General features: G+C 38.5%; 1 protein-coding gene across 1 annotated transcript in view; it reads right to left on the bottom strand.

Annotated features, from left to right (window-relative positions):
* Nucleotides 1-1,041: 1,041 nt before the first annotated feature.
* COL3A1 (collagen type III alpha 1 chain) overlaps nt 1,042-21,103 on the bottom strand; it is a 53,309-nt gene continuing 33,247 nt past the window's right edge. Inside the window, exons 19-51 of the mRNA XM_075027973.1 lie at nt 21,022-21,075; nt 20,777-20,884; nt 19,501-19,554; nt 19,279-19,377; nt 17,485-17,538; nt 17,047-17,145; nt 16,838-16,891; nt 16,666-16,719; nt 16,085-16,138; nt 15,680-15,733; nt 15,422-15,466; nt 15,233-15,331; nt 15,033-15,140; nt 14,429-14,482; nt 13,368-13,421; nt 13,213-13,266; nt 12,539-12,592; nt 12,121-12,228; nt 11,898-11,951; nt 11,331-11,384; nt 9,748-9,909; nt 9,514-9,621; nt 8,588-8,695; nt 8,136-8,189; nt 7,848-7,955; nt 7,154-7,207; nt 6,936-7,043; nt 5,633-5,686; nt 5,297-5,404; nt 4,351-4,630; nt 3,634-3,821; nt 3,204-3,446; nt 1,042-2,203 (exon numbers count right to left, since the gene is read on the bottom strand). Coding sequence (XP_074884074.1) covers nt 2,057-2,203; nt 3,204-3,446; nt 3,634-3,821; nt 4,351-4,630; nt 5,297-5,404; nt 5,633-5,686; nt 6,936-7,043; nt 7,154-7,207; nt 7,848-7,955; nt 8,136-8,189; nt 8,588-8,695; nt 9,514-9,621; nt 9,748-9,909; nt 11,331-11,384; nt 11,898-11,951; nt 12,121-12,228; nt 12,539-12,592; nt 13,213-13,266; nt 13,368-13,421; nt 14,429-14,482; nt 15,033-15,140; nt 15,233-15,331; nt 15,422-15,466; nt 15,680-15,733; nt 16,085-16,138; nt 16,666-16,719; nt 16,838-16,891; nt 17,047-17,145; nt 17,485-17,538; nt 19,279-19,377; nt 19,501-19,554; nt 20,777-20,884; nt 21,022-21,075 — 3,090 coding nt within the window. The 3' untranslated portion in view covers nt 1,042-2,056. The remainder of the gene's footprint in view (nt 2,204-3,203; nt 3,447-3,633; nt 3,822-4,350; nt 4,631-5,296; nt 5,405-5,632; nt 5,687-6,935; nt 7,044-7,153; nt 7,208-7,847; nt 7,956-8,135; nt 8,190-8,587; nt 8,696-9,513; nt 9,622-9,747; nt 9,910-11,330; nt 11,385-11,897; nt 11,952-12,120; nt 12,229-12,538; nt 12,593-13,212; nt 13,267-13,367; nt 13,422-14,428; nt 14,483-15,032; nt 15,141-15,232; nt 15,332-15,421; nt 15,467-15,679; nt 15,734-16,084; nt 16,139-16,665; nt 16,720-16,837; nt 16,892-17,046; nt 17,146-17,484; nt 17,539-19,278; nt 19,378-19,500; nt 19,555-20,776; nt 20,885-21,021; nt 21,076-21,103) is intronic.

The following is a 21,103-nucleotide window of genomic DNA, read 5'->3' as shown; positions in this document are numbered from 1 at the left end:
GAAATTATTAATCAAAAACTTGATGACTATATGTTTCCTTTAGAAAAAAAGCCCCCCAAACCTTCAGTTTTAAGGTTGAGTAATAATTGTTACCAGCCATTCACTCAGCAGCAGTAGTACTGGAGATTATAGAGGCTTTTCTTTTCTGCTGTGGTGATTAAGAACAGGTTTTTCCAATGCATTTTTCCACCAGTCAGACTTCTTACCAGCTGCTTTCATAAAATTTCAACTCCCATCAAAAGACTTCCTACCATGTAATTTATCTCAGATTAATATTATTACATACATGTAATTCTCATCTTCTGTAAATGGTAGGTATTTTCACCATAAAATGAGGAGGTTTCCTGCAACAGCCAGTATTTTTTATGAATTGTTGGCACTATTCTTTTATGCAGCATTAAGCACAGTTATGCCTGTTTTGATACTGCATTTGTGCTGTTAAGGTCTCCCCAGACCCTTACTATTTTGTTTCTGTGTGGGCATGTCTGAATTCTGTGATGCCAGAGCAGGGCCATGTCTTGGTTTATACCCAAATCTGGTGAGTTTCTTAAACACCATTTCTCTGCCCATTTTCCCTGCTTGGTCTAATCCAGAAAGTATTCTGAGGATGCATGATCCATAATCATCAGTGAGAACCTTTAAGAACCTGAATTTTTTTCTCCCTAATTTTTGTCTTCTGACCTTGTTGTAGAGGATTCTTAATGATCCTGAGCTGTGGAGCAACGTGTTGTGGTGTGGTAATGATGTCGAAGCAGGCTCTGTGCCTTCCTTCATGGGAAAGACTGAGTAGCCTGAATCCATGCTGATAGCCAGAGCAGCTCCCTGTGCTTGAAAAAAATGAGCCACTGGGTGGAGTGGAAAAAGTAAGAAAGAAAATATCATAGTATGATGCCATAAACTGCATCCCTTAGGATTACCAAGTTTTCCTGCAAAAAATTATTTTAGAAAAAAATCAGTTAAACTGGTACCGGAGTTGTGTCCTGCCATATTAATTTGTTTGAAGAGAGAGATATAAATATTAAAATAACAAAAAAACCTCAGTTTTATGAAACAACAAGGAGTTTTATTAAGATATTTTATTATGTGTCTCTGTAAGGAATAGACCAACAACCATATAAAAGCTTACAAAGATGGTTAACCTTCAACACTATAAATGTGTTAACGTGACAGAAGTAGTTCACAATTTTGCATCTTTACTGACTGTTACAGAGTGAAGGGAGAAAGTTCTCAACTATGACATGCCAATGACGATCTTTGACAGGAGACATTTACAATTGCATTAAATCCTTTACTTTTTTTTTTTTTTTTTTTAAGCAAGTCAATAACCCTGACTTGCAGAGTTAGGAGTGAAAAATACATTAGCACCATCATATTAGTCTTTTACACTTCCCTAATTTTAGTGGTCTTGACCAGCAATGACAGGAAAGTAGAGAAGCACCTTTGATAACAGAATACAATCCAACAATAAAATTATGGTGACTACTGACATTAAGGTATTAAACTCTTAAAATACACTGTACTTTTTCACAGCTAATCAGTACAGAAATAGACAATTTTGTACCAAATGATTCCACTGAATTGACCAATGGGTTTTGATTGAGTTTTGGTTTGACTCATCAGACACATCCCAGTTTCTGTCCATGTTGAGGTAGTTGAAACAGGGAGGTCTTTCTAGCTTTATGGACTGCATCTTAGAAAGAAGGGTAAACTTTGGTACTGGGAGCAATCAGTGCTTTGTAAATTGGCTAACATTCAACTAATAGAACACAGTGTTGTTTTATTAAGTGTTGAAGCTGTATTATAGCACCACGGAGACATGTTTTGAAGATGGAATTTTGTAAAAAAAATAGAGCAAAAAAAGCATTTTTATTGTAGTTTGTGTAATAGCAAAAAAAAATAACCCTTAATATCAAATCGATTTTTCCCCCAGAAATTTTGTTAATAAATAACTGGGATACAGATGGTCAGCTGTACTAGCTGACAAGGCTAAAACAAAGGAGCACAGTTGGAGTGTGAATCTGTTTGCTGGGGTTTCAGAAAGAGCAGGGTCTTTGATTTATAAGAAGCAGACCGGGCCAATGTCCACGCCAAATTCCTGATCAGGACCACCAATATCTATGGGTGCAATATCAACCACAGGCAATCTCATTGTCTTGCGCGTTCTGTATTCAAAGACTGTTTTACCCCATTCACCAGTGTGTTTCTGTGAAGTTAAAAAGAAAAGGAGAACATGTTAGAGAAATCAGTGTTGGGCTATGTGAAAGTTATCCTACAGTTTACTGGATTTACTACTTTCTAATTCAATATTAATGTGTGTCTCTCAACACCATGAAAACTGGTTGCAGTCTCTGTAGAAATGAACATGTAGATAGATAGACATTCTTAATTTCTGGTCCTTTTATGTGTGGTCTTGTGGGGTTGTAGACCTTGTGGCTCAGAAGGGGTGGGATCCCTGATGGACACTAGGGTGCTCTGGAGTGGTGCCTGTGCCCTGACTTAGGACTGAAATGTGGTCTGCATGCTGGAAGATGGTACAAATGGCTACTCTGGAAAGTGGTTTTGGCCTCAAGAGAAAGCAAGAGCAGTAATGAGGTAGCTCTTCACGTTCATGAAGAAATGGCTGCAAAGTAGATGTGTTCATGCATCCTTAAAAGGCAGGTTTGCCAGACACATCAGTGTTTGTTGGGCTTTTGGGACTTTAAACACAGCAGGAGACAAATTGTGGATGGTGTCACGGTGTTCTGTATTTATTTGTTACTGAAAAGGCTGCAGATGCTCATAGACGAGCATGCTCATTGATGTTACCACTACTCTCCAGTACTTCCTGCTGCAGCAAGCAAGGCACAGTGAAGCAATGGTGCGTCTGCGAAGTGACTGTATTTGCCCCTTCCCATTGCCCATGGCTGCTCATGCTCTTAGTTTTAGAGTTGACATGAGATAGATCAGAACTTGGTCACCATGACTTCCCTGACTTTGACGCTAAAGCAAGGAGATACCTGTAAAGCCCAGATTTAAATGGGAGTGCACCTCACTTTCTACAGGAGTGACACTTCTGGTGTACAGAATGGAAGTTTCCCCAGTTAGGTGCAGCTGTGTCCTTTCCTTACCCAGGTCATGCAAAGGACTCTCTTCCTTTATTACAGGTCTAGTCCTTAAGAGGGAATTATTTAGTAAACTACCATACTAAAGTCTTGTTTACTTACAGTACAGCCATCTTCCAGAACAGCATATGTGAATTTGCTGTTTCCTTCTGCCTTGATCTCACTCTCCACAGAGCTCATCAGTTTCAGAGCTTTTTTAACATTTCCACTGGCTTCATCCATGTAGGCAATGCTGTTCTTGCAGTAGTAGGTGATGTTCTGGGAGGCACGGCTGGAGAGGATGCGGAGGAAGGCCAGCTGAACTTCTGAGACATCCTCTGGAAGCTCAGGATCACCGTAGCTGAACTGCAGAGCACAACACATAAGCAACAGGTTTTGTTTAATCATGTCTAGGGACAGTCCATATAGTTTTATTTCACCCATGAAATGTTTAGCTTAGTTTAATTTCAGGATTATTTTTTAGTACATTGTGATGTATGTGAGTACAATATGTGTACTACCTTTTGGGCTGTTAACTGTGGTAATTTCTTACCTGGAAGCCTCCATTCATAGATTCTCCAAACCAAACGTGTTTGTTTCCACTGCTTTCACTGGTCCACCATCTTTTCCTTGGCACAGTGCTGGGGTTAGCATTGAGGCATGTCTCACCAGTTTCCATATTACAGTACACTTTAATAGCATCCATCTTGCAGCCTTGGTTAGGATCAACCCAGTACTCTCCTAGAGGTAAAAAAAAAAAAAAAAAAAAAAAAAAAAAAGCAAGCGTTAGGGGGCTTAATATATTTGGAGAAGAATCTGACTGCATGAGAGAGAAGCTTATTTCTATACCAGATTCCTGAGCCAAATTAGGAAGCATATTAGTTTTGACATAAGAGATGCCACACAGAAAATAAGATGATATAAAATATACTGAGTTCATGAGAATACTGTTATATGACTGACATTAGAAATAAATATAGAACTTATACTTGTCATGTTTTTTTCCCATAAAATTATTGAAAAAAAAAATGTTCACTTATAAGCGTGTAAGGAGTGGAGTTGAAGTCAGTGTATATACTATGTAAATGCACAGTAAATTAAAGTGTAAAATTATTATTACATTTATCATCTTTATCATGACATTTGTTTAAAAACCCAAATTCTTATAGCAGATCTCTGCATTTAAATACTCAGAGACAATAGCATTCATGGGAAAAAAAAAAAAAAATCAAGATCCGCTACCATTGTTAAAAATAAAAACCTAACATACCACTCTTGAGCTCAGGATGGCAGAATTTCAGATCTCTGCAGTTACGAGCCGGATTCTTCCGTGACCCATCAGGACTAATGATGTTTTCAATCTGGTTGTTAATTGATTTCATTGAAGATATGATGTCACCCAGATTGATTTCATTTTCTTTTGGCTCATCTCGATATTCATACCCATAGCCCCCTGGACCTTTTTCAGCACCGACCAGGGGAGACACAGCACCACAACATGGACCAGGAGGACCAGAAGGACCGGGAAGACCAGGCTGGCCTGGTGGACCCTAAAAAAAATAGCAAACATAGTGCTAAGTAGAGATCACAGGTTACAACTAAAAGTCCATGTGGGCCCTAATCCTAAAAAAATGAGAATTCTCACATAAACATTTAATTTACATATTCATTAAATAATGGCACTTGCTATAAACATCTGTTAGACTTTTTGGGCCTTTATTTTCCTAAACTTGGAATTTTCTTTTCCTAATTTTGTCAAGTTGTGACTGTCCTTTTTCTGTCTGGGCTTTGAGCAGGAGAAGGAACCCTCTCCACCAAAATCCAGAGAATAACCATTTCTTGGCTTTAGAAGTGACTATGCTAGTGACCTTTGCAGCACTGGTCCCTCTAGAGGAGTCTAGGAAACCCACTTCATAGCTTCCAAGACAAAGGGAGTCTGTGCTCTGAAGTGAAGAGGAGATCCTGCTTCCCCTTGTATGCAGAAAAGTCAATGGTTACCTGAGACTAACACAATGCCTAGGGTATCAATAGTTACACTGAACTACAAGTAATCTGTATTTTTTTTAATTTAGCCTTGATAGCTAGATACCTCCTACCACAAACTCTGTCCATGAAATACAGAATTTTCTGAGGGAGATATTTAAATGGGAGAGCACCCTATGTTTCATGAATAATCCCTACAGATTTGTTTGTTTGAATGAGCACAATTTACTTACTGCAGGGCCACTTTCACCTCTGTTACCGCGGGGGCCAGGAGGACCAATTGGACCTGCATAGCCACTTCTACCATCTTTTCCAGGTGGCCCGGCTGGTCCTGGGGGACCCTAAACAATGTTGAACACAGATAATATGGTCAAAATTGTTTACCAGATAAGCTCAAATCCAGAAATACTTTGTGAGATATTTCAAACATTTCTGTACAATTTATCAGGTGTTTTCTCTTTCTTCAGCTGTTGCCTGTTAAGAAGGCCAATTTATTTTTTTATTTTTTTTTGTTAAACAAACAGTCTGAATCTTCCTTCCAGTTATGTTCAGTAAGGGGTTTTTCTTACCCTTGCACCTGAAGCTCCTGGACTTCCAATTGCACCTTGTGGACCCAGGGGACCCTATGAAGAAAAGTAATTCAGTCATACACCTCTCAGTAATACTTTGCAACTAGCTGGATGTACCTTAAGTAAAGGCATTGAAAACATTTTTAAGATTATATGAAACACATTCTTATAAATAGAATATGTCAGGTATGAGAGAGAATGGTTGCCATTCTTTAACCAGAAAATAATATCAAATGCTGTCTATATGAAAAAATCTTAGTGATGTGATACCCGAAATGCAAGCAAGCCAACCAACATCAATGAGGTTTGGATGAAATCTTGTATTCATAAGAATACATAGCTATAGGCTCAAAATGCTGCAGTTTTAATCATATTACCAGTAAATTTATTTAAATAATTTGACAAACAGTCATGTTTTCATATGCATTAAAAACTTACTCTATTTATGCACCACAAAGAACTAAGCCATATGTTTAAAAATTATTGATCATCTCGCTGTCATAGTGTAAATGAGAATTTATCAGTTTGGGGTTTTTTACTTGTGTTATATGTTAGACAACAGGTTATATTGTGTTGTTAAATAGGTTGGTATTGGTGGCATTTTATAGTTAACACTCCCATCTTTTTGCCACCATTGGTACATTAATTAAGTTAGTTTCTTGATTCTCATTTGTATCATGAGTGCTAGTAATAGTTCTTTTCAGTGTAAATCCCTTTTTAAATTGTTACTTGTCATAAATACCTACGGCATGCCTGTCTATTACCCTTCAATTCTTTTAGCTATTAAGAACTGTTCAAAACGGTAATGCATGTTTACAGTTCAGTAGTTTACAATTTCATGCCCATTTTGCCCTAATATTAATTACTGCAAAAGATGAGTGACAGAAGGGAGGTATTTGGACTCGGAGTAGCTTTTTCATGGATTTAGTTGTCTGTCTAGCATAGATTTCTAATAGACATGGATATTTCAACCCCTATTTCTACCTTTTATAATTTAATCAGGAATAGCCTATATAAATGAATGCAAAGAGTTTGTTCCCGACACAGGCAGACACATAACTGAAAGGGATTATAGCAAACACAGCTTTAGCTCCTAGCAGCTTCTCCCAGCTCTTTATTAATACTTATTTCAGGTTGATTCAGGGAATCTGGACTTTTGAACACATCTGACAATCAAATCACACAGGTTCTTTATAATTTTTTTCTTTCCTCAGTAAATTAGTTAAAGCTAACTAGTTACCTGGGACCTACACCACAGAAACTAACATCAGCCATAATTCCCAATCCAATACAAAATACTCACAGGAGGACCAGGGAGACCAGGGCTACCAGGAAATCCTCTATGACCCTTTATGCCATTGCTGCCTCGTTCACCAGTTTCACCTTTATCACCACGAGGACCTTGAGGACCCTTCAAGAGCATGTTTGCAATAAAAGGAATATAAAAAGAAATAAGAGAAATGCCCAAATAACAGGGAATAGTGAATGTATGATATCAGAAATACTTTAAATATGACTTACAGCAGGACCACGAGCACCAGCAGGACCAGCAGAGCCAGGAGGGCCAGGTGGACCCTATGACACAATAAGAATAAGGTGGTATGGATCACTTGGAGTTGAATAGACCCCTACTTTATTTCCAGATAAGCAGTATGTTCAAAGCCAGCAGCTGTTTGAAAACAAGGGGAAGCTATACACACACACACACACCATAATCAGCAAGAATTCTAGCCAGTTCCTTTTTCTACCATGTTAGTCTTACTCAACTGCTTGTAGGCACTGATACATACCACGTGCACTAGACCCCTCCTTCATTTTGTGAGGTGCTCAGTGCTCAAGCTGTGCTGGTGTCAGCACTTCTCACAAATAACTTGAAGACTTCCAAAGTTACTCCCTTCGTTTAAATAAATAACATCACTTGTGCTGCATGAGCACCAGATGGGATGGAAATTAAGATAGGGCCTGGTGGGATGATGTGCTTTTTGGCATCCTAAGAAGTACATGGATTTTGAGCTTAGTTTATATACAGTTATCAGGAACATAAACTGTGATGTCTTTCCCCTCAATATTCTTATAAAAGAGGTCCTCAATGCCAAGAAACTATAACAGTAACAAATATACAACTCTTCCAAACTTCCACTTTATTACTGCATGAAATGGATTTTGTATAGGAAAGGTATGTAAATAAGCAGTAAGCTATTTACTTTGGTCTTACCTGAAATCCTCTTTCACCAGCTTTTCCAGGTGCACCGTTGCTACCTGCAGGCCCAGGGTGACCAGGAGGTCCTGGAGGGCCAGGAGAGCCACTTTCACCACGGTCACCCTGCAGATAGTAACAGGTGACAGGATAATAAATTTAAACATTTACAGAACTACAATGTAAGGAGTATATTCAGTGGAGCATAGGAGGTTCAAGGAACAAGTTACATAGCACAGAACTACGTATATTGTCATCTCTACACAACATTTATTTGGCAATCTGAAGATAATGGTGATTCCTTACTTTGCCTCCTGGGGATCCATCACGTCCAGGCAAGCCATCTGAGCCAGGGTTACCCTGGAAAAAAGAGTGGTACAGTTTGTTCATAGACTGGACAACAAATAGACAGCTTGTTTTCCAGTAAGCTGAAATAATGCTCAAAGAGAGAGTTTTCAAGAAAGAAGAGTTCTGGAGGTGGAGTGGGCCATAAAAGATCTGCAAGACCTGTATTATTTTGTAGGTGTGTGGGCAGTGCCATCAGTTCAGTTCCAAGTGAGACAGAGATGTGGTCCACAGGCAGTAAAAGGTATAGCAGAGACAGTAGGCTACACTGCCTTACATGAGAACGTAATCTGCCCAGGCCCCTGTGCATCAGGCACTTGAGTGAGGCTTTGTGAACCTTAAAGCATATCGACTCCCAGAGTCTCCCGTTTGTAACTCACAAGCTAGCAGGAAGGTCTAACGCATCCACTCACATCTCGGCCAGGCTCCCCAGGTAAGCCTCTTTGTCCAATAGGACCTTGCGGACCAGGAGCACCGCGTTCTCCTGGGACACCATTGGTGCCTGGTTTACCATCTTCACCCTGAACAAAAAGGGAAAGGCTTTAGTTGCAGATAATGTACTTAGGAAATACCATCACGTTATACATCTTTAATTAAAGATGCAGTGATTATGAAGGACACCTAATAAAGCAAAGGGCCAGTGTGACTTTGGTGATTGTGAATACTCAAAATAAGAAAGAGAAAGACTTGGCCAAACTGGTTTCTTTTCATTGCTGGTAATATTCATGCAAGGTCACTGAACCCAAGGAATGTTCCTTATGGTTTTGTCAACTAAGAAATAATAAATGGGTATGTCACTTCTTATGTGCCCCAAAGCAATAGCCAAATCAGTTAACAAAAAAATGTCAGTCTATCGCTATATTAGTGATAAAATACAAACCAAGCCTCACACCCCCTTTTCTGGAGGGAGGTGAAAGTACTTTTCTGTTTGGGTCATAATATTTATCAAGAAACATACTGAGAATTAAGGAAAGATAAAAAACTTGCTGTAGGCAAAGCTATGACTCAAATCTTGTCTCAAGAAGAGTTTATAGCCCATGACCCTCCTTAAGTGTGTGAAGGTGGTTATATACTTCTAGACAATGTGATCCAGAACTCTTGGTAATAGAGGTTAAAGACAGCCTCACATGCCACAGCTGCTGGTTACTGGACATTTTAAAGCCTGATCTTACAGATGTAAACACAAATAACTAAATTCTGTGGTCTCTGGACTAAAAAGCATTTAAAAAAACCCCCACAACACATTCATTACTTTTTGTATCTCTAAGCTATTTTTAGCAGCTGGATTACAGTTGTTGGGTTAGCTTTGAGGCTACTGCTGCAGTGAATGCACTCTCACCTTGGCACCTGCCATACCGGGTGGACCACTTGGGCCACGTAGACCTGGCAAACCTGTGTTACCCCGGCCACCGACAATGCCTTGAGGACCTGTTTCACCTGGTGGCCCCTGTTTAGAAAAAGGTCAGATCAGTCAATACTGAGCACCTTTAACATTCAAGAGGGGGCTTCTTCTTCTTGAGGGACAGAATCCCTCCCTATTGGTGTAACAGTCCCTGGCTGGACGTGTACTTACCCTTTCTCCTCGTGCTCCTGGTGGCCCTTTTTCACCTGGTGAGCCGGGCTCACCTCTTGTTCCAGCAGGTCCTGGACTGCCAGGAGAACCGGCACTACCGGGGGGTCCAGGAGGCCCATCCTTGCCTGCAGGCCCTGCGTTACCAGGGGGACCTGGACTACCCTAAAAAGAATTTTAAAAAGAAGAGTGTGAGCTGTGTTATCTGAAACAGTAGCACACACTTAATGGCATTGATCTTCCTTCATGAAAGCCAACCTGACTCGAGTCATTGCCTGAAGGCAGATTTAGGGTCCAACCCCTATGCACCCAAATCTGATCTGGTCTTATAAAGAGAATCCATTTGCCTACCATTTTCAAAACTGATACTTTTTTCTCCCTACTGTCTGGACATACAGTTTGCATAATGCAACACTTGCGTGTTTTGGATGCCCAGTGGTTGTAATGCATCCAACACAGGATACACATTCCTCACCCATGGCTCTGCCACAGAAATTTGAAATAGTAGCAGACCTGCTGATTTCTTGCATTGCTCATGCCAGATATCTTTAAGGTGGTGTCCTGGATATGTGCAGCATGAAATGTCTTTCATTAAAACTCTTAACCAATCAATGGAAAGAATTACCTTGACTTTAATGGTACTTTAAATAAAATCCTACTTTTTTTCTTTTTATTCAGCAATATTCTAATTTGCATCTGTCTGTAACTATAAAACAGAAAATAAAAATCTGTTTATTCAAATATAAAAAAAAATTTCTTACTTTATATCTCAGTTACCATACAAGAAAGGATAATTTATAGTTTTGATTTTAAAATGGGTAAATCCATTGTATTCTTTGTATTTTCTTAATTTTTAAACAATCAAAAATCAGAATCTAATTTTGACTATGTGAGTCAAAAATAGGTGCTTGTTGAACATGCAAGGATATTATGAAACAGCTTTTCTTCACACACAGATATTGTATAAAATATTGGAATTAGCTGATACACCAGCATACCTATTTATAATAGGACACTGCAGACTGGTGGATTAAACGTCAGATGTAGGCCATATCACAAGAGTGAAACTTTGCCACAAGAATCTTTCCAAACTTCTCTTTCCTGAGATAATTAAATCTTATGCCATTCCATTCTACAGGCAACTAAAAAAAATTCTCAACAGGGATCTACGAAATGTAGTTTTGAAAATGCATACCATTTCAAGATCCTGAACTGAATATTTCTTGCATCATAGAAGAGCAAGAGAGAAAACAAGATGTCTGCCACCAACAGAAATACTCAAGGACCTGATCCAGGAGAAGGACTCCACTAACTCTGATGGGCTTTGGAAAGCAAACCATAATAGAAGAAGGAATACCAAAGACAATAAGCGAATGAATTGCTATTCCATATAACACAAGAAAGAGGAGAGTAAACTCTCTTTTGCAGAATTTTTCCCCTAAGTCCAAACATCATATTCAGAATGCTTTTGCTTATGTTATATTCATGTCAAGGTACACACAGCTTAATATAGTTTAATATATTAATATATGTCTAAACAGATCCACAAGGTAAGAATAAAAGAAAAGGGGGATAAGACAACTTACATTGCTACCAGGGGGACCAGGTAGACCACGAGCACCAGGGAAACCAGCAGCACCCTATGAGAGATCGATACTTTTAGTTGTCATTTTCTGCAGGCTGGAAAAACACGAACAAATTGATTTTTGTACAACAGCTGACTTTGAATTATATTTAGCTGTTTCACTTAAAACCTGAACTAAATGTCCTGTAACTGAACAAGAAGTTCACAATTTTAAAATTTTTTTTATTTTCTATTTTTTGCAAGCAAAGGTCCTGTATGTTCCTCAAAGGGTAACAAATGGGCTCTGAGAAACTTGGCAAAGATGGCATGTAAATCTAATAATTGTTGAGATAAGCCATTTTATAGATTTGGGTCATTGTGCCAAAAGCTATTTTGGCCCCTTACTTATATTAAAATCAATGTAGTCCAGATCACTAAACACCTCAACTTTAATTACTCCTTCTGGAACACTTTAATTATTCTTGAACTGCAGATATTGAAGTCACTGAAGGTCTCATTTTTCATTTACATCATGTTTGTTGTAATAGATAAAGTCATTTATCAGTGACTAAGTCAATGAGATACTCACGGGGCCTCCAGGAGATCCACGTTCTCCTTTTGTTCCTTGGGGACCAGGTGGACCCTACATGGAAGGAAATAGATACAGTGATTTGATAAATAGATTAAAATTATAGGAAGTGTCATTAAGTTTCCAGCAGTTCAAATGCTTGCACTTGGGCCCCGCCACCTTGAGGCTGAGGGAGAACTGAAGAAACCTCTCTTTGTAGCAATAAGGAACAGCAAAAACTTACTGGTGCACCAGGACCACCCTGTGGACCTGCAGCTCCAGGGGGTCCAGCCTCTCCTCTCAGACCAGGTGGGCCTCTTTCTCCTTTCCCACCAGGTTCCCCATTTTGGCCCTGTAGAAAAATTATGTTATATAAGGACTCAAAATGAAAAACGTTATCCAGATACTCTTCTGAAGGGAATTTAAACATTCAATTAAATGTGAATGCAGTTGAACTCTATTGGTCTACAGTACAGGAAGGGAAGAATAAAGAAATGTTGCTCTGTGTGTGACTAAGTACAGAAAGAGTAGCAAATGAATCAAATGTATGTAGCAGGTATGTATATTAAAGGGGTTACAGCAAGCCTTTCTGAATGTGGATGAACTTAGAGAATCTAAAAACTGATAATCACATTCAATTGCTTTTAAGTATTTATACTTACTGGAGCTCCAGGGAAGCCAGCAGGTCCAGGAAGACCTTGTTCTCCTCGTTCACCCTGTAGAAAACAACATTAGCAATGGAAGATGTTAGAAAAATAGGCTTCACTTTACAAGTTAGAGAACACTCCCATGAATACTGCTGAAGTTTCTTTGTCTTATCAGCCTTTGGAGGGGAAAAAAACCCCAACCCAAACCGGAAACAATAGTTGCTCCTGAGCACTAAAAATAACGGTTCAGGAATTATCTGATAATTATCTGAAGTGTGACAAACTAATCTCAGTTACATCTGTATAAACCCTGAGCAAAATCCATGGTGTTCCCCAGATCCAACTGAGATCCAAATGTGCTGTTTTATCAATCTAAAAAGTAAATATAAGAATAAAAGTACTAATAAAAGTTTACTTAACTGTAAGACAAGATGGAAACAACTATTGCTCACACTCTTGCCCTGAACTGTTGCCATAGCTCTCTGATCCCTTTACAGTGTTAAAAGCACTGATTTTCTGAAGTCCTTAGCACCTGTAAATCCCAAGAATCAACAGGAGCAGAATGTGCTTAGTTTATTTTGAATTCAAGCCACCTGTGTTCCTGATCAGGTAGGTGCAACACTGATGTCTATACTAGGCTAGAGGAGCCATGGTAAAAGTTATACTGGGAGAAAAGTACTATCACTTACAGGACCACCACGGGAACCCATTGGACCTGGGGCACCTGCTGGACCAGTCTCTCCCTGTAAGGAACAAGAATGATTACTAGGTGTTTTTCTTCCCATGAGACAGCCACTGGCGTGACTCTTTACAGTATCAAACATCATTACGGCGGATGCTTTACCTTATCTCCAGGTGGGCCGGCAGGACCAGGAGGACCAATGGGACCTACATTACCCTGAAGAATTAGAAAATAATATATTTTGTATCAAAATATGACAATGTTAATTCCTCTATTTTGAGCAGTAGCATCTATGTTTCAGTGTAAACAGGTTGCTAAAGATACTTAAGTGGAAGTAAGTCTACAATGCCAGTGTGTTGTTGCACACTACTTTTTGGAGTGACACTGAGATCACACCATTTTCTGACATGAGAGATTTCCAATTGATTGATCCTCTTTATTTTTTTCCCCCCACCATCTAAACTTAATCCAAAACCACATGAAGTTAATAGGTCTCTTTCAATGGTAGACAATCAAAGTTATCTATTGCCCTAACTTTTTTCATATAAATAATTGGTCCACATTTCTTCAGTATATGTCCACCATCTCTTGACTAGCTCCCTGACTTTTTTCTTTCTTGAGAATTTAATGTGTATCTAATGGTTTGAAATACGTTTTTTACACTTCCTCCAACTTACACAAGCTGCATTTTTTGTATTTGTCATCCCTTGTTATTTTGATGTATATACTGCTTGGATGTACTCATTAGATACACATGTATATTTCAAGTGTCTGTTTTATGTGTATATGCTATATAGATATATAAATATATTATATATAGTATCTGTAGAAGTAATGTGTATGAGAACACTTACTATCATAATGTCTTTTTGTGCTTCATTATAACCAGCATTTTTCTCATCAGTCAGCTAGATTTAGGAAGCTAGTAACATTTTCTCTAGTTTTGTACTGGTGCTTTCCCTCAAAAACATTTTCCCAATTAATTGTAATCTTCTACTTGCAAAAAAATTCTATTCCATCTACCCAAGCAGCTGTAATCACAAAAACTAGTATAAGTCTAATTTAGATTATGAAACCAGATTTGCATTGCTGGAATGAAATACAATGGGATTACTACTTCACGTCTCCTAGACAGTACTTATTCAGTGTAAGTTTACTTATGTTCCAAGTGTAGACTATGTGAAGCTAACTGATAAACTGCTAGATGTTTAAAGACGACTCACTCTCTCTCCTCTTGCACCAGGAATGCCATCAGCACCTTTGCCACCAGGTTCTCCCTAGCAAGCATAAGAAATAAAAAGCATAAGCAAAAATCAAGCATTAGACAAGCATAAGGCAGGGCGGAAAGAAGAATTAAAACATTACTGAGGAGAGGATCTCATACTGAGGGTCTCTCAATAACCAGATTTCCTTATTGTTATAATATAAATCTAAAACTGGGGATGACATTCTGCCCAGTATTCAGCATCAGATACTGAACGCTTTGATGGAAAAAAACCCCAAATTAACTCAAAATGGAGTCTATGCCAAAGTGTTTGCCCATGGTAATGAACTATTCTCATTGTTTATTAGCTTCACTAGAACTGCTTTGATGTACCCCTTCCCCAAGAGATCTAGCACAGCAAAATATCTAGCATATATTAAACCAGGTGAAAAATCCTGTATGTTTTTACATATAGGACCCGTATCACACAGCTAAATCAATGCTACTGCTACACAGTCAGCACCTCTGAAATCAGGCCAAAAGTGAAGACATGAACAAACCCAGTGCCTTGTGGGAAGCTACCACTAAATTAGCATAAAATTGGCAGAGTGTGGGTGTGTTACCTTATCCCCTTTTGGTCCAGGACTTCCAGAAGCTCCTCTTTCTCCTGGCATTCCCTGTAAGCCAGGCAGCCCTGTGCCTCCAGCTGCACCAGGTGGTCCAGGAGGACCCTAAACAGTAACAAAAACTAATTAGAAAAGAAAAAAAAAATTAACCTGAATGGTAGACATAAAAGCAGGAAAGCAAGCAGGTCTGTGGGTACCTTAGCACCTTCTGAGCCAGCAGGACCTGGCCCACCTCTTGCTCCAGGAGGTCCTGGAGGACCTGGTGCACCACGTTCACCTGGGATACCATTTTCACCCTGTGACAAAAAACCACGTTATTCTTTGTTTTCAGGTTCATAGTTGTTAATTCATTCATGTCATTATAGAAATGTTGCTGTATGATTTACCTTAGGGCCTGGGAATCCAGGTCCTCCAATATCACCTTTTGGCCCCTGTTTATGAGAAAATAAATGCAAGTTATCCATGCATTTTACTTAGTAAATCTGCATTGTGGTTGGCACTCTGTTTCTCTCACGTGTAATCCCTAAAATCAGACTTCTCTGCTCTGCAGAGTGCTGATAGCTGTCTGAATTTGGAAATGTAATCTAGGAAGAACTCATGTATTTTTTGTTACTTAAAAAAAAAAAAAAGGAATTACTACTTACTGGTTCTCCAGGCTTTCCATTCTCTCCAGCTGGTCCTGGTCCACCAGGCAATCCCTGCATGAAGGAACAGTATTATCATCCATGTTTTGTAGATAAACTATGCATTTTCCTATCTAGCAAATTTTTTTGACACAAAGATGTGTACTCAACTCATTCCAATCCTTTACAAAGGAGGAGGTGCTAATTTGATAGTTACAGGTTTTATGTGACAGAATCTACTGGGCTAGCCATCTGGTTTGCAATTATGAAATATAAAGCAGTAACTTTTGTCAAGCAGTTGATCTGTCTTACTTCAAAATATGATGACATGCACCCTAATGAAAACATTTAGATGCCTCCTTTTTGTCTGTGTGTGTTAGTCTATTAAGAAGAAGCAGAAACCAATAAACAATAAACACACAGCACCTGGAGGCCGGGTGGACCTGATGGTCCTGGTTCTCCTCTCTCCCCAGAAGCACCCTAGAATCAAACAAAAGAGAAAAAAAAAAAAATTGTCCGAGATCATTTCAGTGTATAAACACCTCCACATCACCTCTAATCTATGCCTCCTTATTGTCATCAGATGACAATACTGCACAACCCCAAAGACTAATGTATCTTGGTGTTCTGGTATTTGTTCTTTTCACTCACTGTGTTAGATTCAGCAGACACATTTATACTTGATGCTAGTCTGACATGCTATAAAGGGAGCAGTAATATGCTTCAATTTGAAAAGGTGGTAGGTCCCCAAGAGCTCTAAATTGACTTTTCATTTCAACTTATACCAGGTCTACCCAACTCAGATCTCTCCTAACAAAGTTTTGAGTATTAATTTATTAAAATAATGGCAAAGATTAGCTCTTTTATTTGTCTTCATAAAAGGAGATTTCTTTTCTTTATATCATTAAAAATATTTTCCTTCCCCTAAATTCACAGTCTCTATCTGTAGATGCCAGACCATCTCGGCAATAATCGATAATTGCCTCTTATGGGACTACCACACTTACAGTAGGTCCAGGAGGACCTGGGAGGCCAACATCACCGTTCTTCCCAGCAGGACCCTATACAAAGACAAAATTAGGGTATGGTTATGAGTTGATATAATTTTTACATGACTCACCAAGTTATTATTAATTATGTCATTATTATATTATAAAACAAAATGTTAATGAAACTTACAGGTGTTCCAGGTGGTCCACCAGGGCCTCTTTCTCCATTCTTGCCTGGTGCACCCTTACAAAAGAGAAAGATCACATTTAGAATACTTGTTCTGATCAGTATACAATAACCTAAAGCTGCAGCATGAGATAGCCCCACTACAGAGCAATTTATTTTAACATTTGAATGATCAAGCATAAGCACAGGAGAGGTGGAGAAACCCCACTCACCTCATTGCCCTTAGGACCAGGGAAACCCATTACACCTGGTTGACCACGTGGGCCTGGAGGGCCAGGTGGACCAGAGCGGCCAGATTCACCCTGACTTCCCTGGAATAAGCAAAAAAGAAATGAAGACATGGCATCTGTTAGGTGAAATAAATGAATATCCATGACTATTAAATAGTGAGGGCTAGAGACATTATCATTCAAAATTTATTACGTGTTTTGTATTTCAACTAAGCTTCTGTATAATCTGTATTTTAAATAAATTACAAGATTTACAGAATGTTATTACAATGAGACAGGATATCAAGTGCTCTGGTAAATAAAACAAACAAAAAGGAGACAATTAATCAGACTGTGATAACAACCTGTCATGTAGATACTGTGGGATGAGGGTAAGGTCAGTAGGAGGACTAGTATAAAGTATCTGCACAATGTACATACTGGAGGGCCAGGTTTCCCGTCACTTCCAGGGCTTCCTGGAATTCCAGGCAAACCCTGCAATCGAAGGAAAAAAAAAAAACGTTATTCTTCAGTTTAAAATGTGTAGTATTAAGTTGCAATACTGTCCTGGTTTCAGCTGGGATAGAGTTAATTGTCTTCCTGGTAGCTGGTACAGTGTTATGTCTTGGGTTCAGTATGAGAAGAATGTTGGTAACACACTGATGTTTTCAGTTGTTGCTCAGTAGTGTTTAGACTAAGTCAAGGATTTTTCAGCTTCTCATGCCCAGCCAGCAAGAAGGCTGGAGGGGCACAAGGAGTTGGGAGGGGACACAGCTGGGACAGCTGACCCAAACTGGCCAAAGGGGTATCCCAGACCATATGATGTCATGCTCAGCATATAAAGCTGGGGGAAAAAGAAGAAGAAGAAGGAGGTGGGGGGATGTTCAGAGTGATGGTGTTTGTCTTCCCAAATAACAATTACCCGTGATGGAGCCCTGCTTTCCTGGAGATGGCTGAACACCTGCCTGCCCATGGGAAGTGGTGAATGAATTCCTTGTTTTGCTTTGCTTGCGTGCACGGCTTTTGCTTTACCTATTAAACTGTTTTAATCTCAACCCACGAGTTTTCTTACTTTTACTCCTCTGATTCTCTCCCTCATCCCACCAGGGGGGACTGAGCGAGCAGCTGTGTGGGGCTTAGTTGCCAGCTGGGATTAAATCATGACATGTACATAAATATAAATATATACAAATACATTTTAAACTACTTGCTTGATTTTACCCTCTTTAATAAAGATTAAAACTCCTCCCATTTCCCCCCATCCCATTAAGGGGAAAAATCAGAGAAAGCTAACAAATTATTTTGTTAGGAGCTTATTGCTTTCTCTGAGAGGCATTGAACATTAATCAATGTGCACAAAAATTGTATTCTTTCATTATTTGGGAAGAAAACTAATTTCAGATCATAAAAATCAAGGAATGAAACAATTTTGACTAAGTATCTTTATAACATATTTTAGTTAATTTGTTCTATATTTTTAAACATTATTTTTGTTATATTTTAAGTAATTCATTTTCATTTCCAATAAAATCTTGTTTAGCTCCCAGAAGCCTGCAGTCAGGCTGACTTTTGAACTTCAAGGCATTTGTTGTTGGCAGTTGCTAGTTCTTAATACAGCTCTCAGAATGTTGTTACATCCTGTACATATTACGCAATAGTTTATCTCTGAAAATCTTCTTGATATGTGCTATGAAAATCTGACCAACAGCCTATCTGTTGTAATTGGAAATAATAAGTAATAAATACAATATTTAAGTATATTGAAATATTTAAATTAATGTACAATTTAATTATTTAAATGTTAAATTTAAGCCTGTTTAAGTAATAATTTAAATATAAATCTATTTAAATACAATAACCCAAATACATCTTAAAGATAATAAACAGTGCATTTTATAATAAATTATAAAATCTGCTAAAATGTAAATAGATAATACAGAAAATCATCCGATGCTAATTCACATTAAAGCTGCATCTCATGGCAGTGCATGGCAAACTCTGAGAACTGGGGAGCATGTTCAGCTTCATCCAAGTTTCCTCACTCTCTTGTGACAGATGTTCTCTAAATGCCCCGTGTCTCTGCACCGTTATCTATTGCACTATGAATATATGTAGTCTACTTTACTTTAAGGAATTAATAGAAAAATTTTCTAAGTGGACTCCTCTGTTGTATCAGCTCAGATGAGGCATCTCTAGCAGAGTTTATCACATTTTCTTGGAAACGTCCTGTCTTACTCTCATTCCGGGAAGACCTGGGCCTCCATCTTGTCCACGCTCTCCTGCGGGTCCGCTGGGGCCAGGAGGACCTGGACTACCACGTTCGCCTGCAGGACCCTAAAAAAGAGATGTTGAAATTCAGAGCAAGGGAATCAGCATCATAATGAATCTGAAATTGTCCATTCAAGTTCACATGGATGCTCCAGAAGTTTGGGGTCTTTTTTAGAGGAAGACTTATACCTTTTCACCTGGAAGTCCATTGCTACCGGGTAAGCCACGGAAACCGGGGGAGCCCTGCCAAATAAAAGAACAAAATATGGATCGTAGGCAATATGACTTAGGTAATGGCAATTGTATGATTTTTTTCTAAACTACTTACCATTAGACATATTATTATGAAAATTAAGGAAAGAAATAGATGGAAATGACATTTCACTGTAGCAAGGAAGTCTACAGAATTATTTTCTCTTTGGATATAACCCTGCTGTTGAAATCATAGCCTGTCCTCCATTATTTTTAACCAGCCCTGCATTAGTTACTTTATTTATGAGTTTTCTAAATTCATATCAAAAATAAAACAACACATTCAGTCTTGAATAATTATTTCTTCTAATTCAATACTGAGAAGAGCTCTATTGTATTGTTGTAATATTTATATTTACTACTATCTTCATTACTTACAAGAAATTTGAATTTTAAAATTTAATTTGCAGCCCCATTTATATATTTAATATGATTCATTTGTTCACTGTGCATCTTTGGTTTCCTCATAGCTTCAGCAAATACTGCAATCAATTATTAAATTAGGAGTTATAAATAGATGAGCACAATTTCCTTTGGTTCAGATAGGAATAGAAATCTGAAATATCTAAGTATGTTGCTATTTATTTTGTTGAAAAATATCAATTCAGGAATTTCTTTGTAAGAATGCTCTTTGGAAAGTTATCGAATCTGCTAGCCAAAAAACCTGTTGGCCGTAAAGATATTTTACCATAGAAGACATCCTGACAACATTGTTTTTATTAACATTTAAGATCTATTGACAATAAAGATGTTGACATAAAGACATATCCTGAATGTAGAAGAATTGGTGTTAATCTCACTTTCCAGAGCTGAAATTTGTGATTGATCGTTCATTTTTGTTAACTGAGAAGTAATTTTGAAATTTGTATTTTTATTTTTTTTTTTCCCGCCATGTAGTTCTCACAGTTTTTCGTTGCTTTTCAGCACAAACTTTTTGATAAAACTTCCAGGTATATAAGATCAGTGCTTCTTCAGTATCAAAAAATGAAAGAAATTATTTTTTTTCAGACTGAGATAGATTCAAGTGCTGCAATTCAGATGAGGAACTAGATAAGAATTCTCCCCAGTTTTGTAATCCAGTTTCACATCTGGAATTTGCTGAGAACAGATATGGAGCCAAATTTCTCCTCAAAATATTTTGAACACCAGATTTTGCTGTCTCTATATGAACTCAAAATGTACCTCGAGTGCATGGTCATCTACAGCAGCTTACCCTTTCTCCAGGGGTACCAGGTACACCATTCTGGCCAGGTTCACCATTTGCACCTCTTTTGCCTTCCTCACCAGGAGGTCCAGGAGCTCCTGGGGTGCCGTTTTCACCCTGACAACAACAACAAAAAAGCCCGCCAGTGAAGTTAGAAGTCTCGAAAAAAACCTCCACTGAGTTTTGTATGGGGAATGATTCAGGGTTCAGACTTCCTTGGAAGAAGCCTCTGAATGCATTTTAAAATTACTTACACGCTCGCCTTTTGGGCCTGGCTCTCCTTTTGCACCATTCTTACCAGGTTCTCCCTAAACAGGAGAAAATCCCTTTAAAATC

This window comes from Buteo buteo, chromosome 5 (assembly GCF_964188355.1).
Source record: "Buteo buteo chromosome 5, bButBut1.hap1.1, whole genome shotgun sequence".
NCBI classification, from domain to species: Eukaryota; Metazoa; Chordata; class Aves; order Accipitriformes; family Accipitridae; genus Buteo; species Buteo buteo.
Note: the sequence above shows the minus strand (reverse complement) of the source record. Positions and strands in the feature narration are given on the sequence as shown.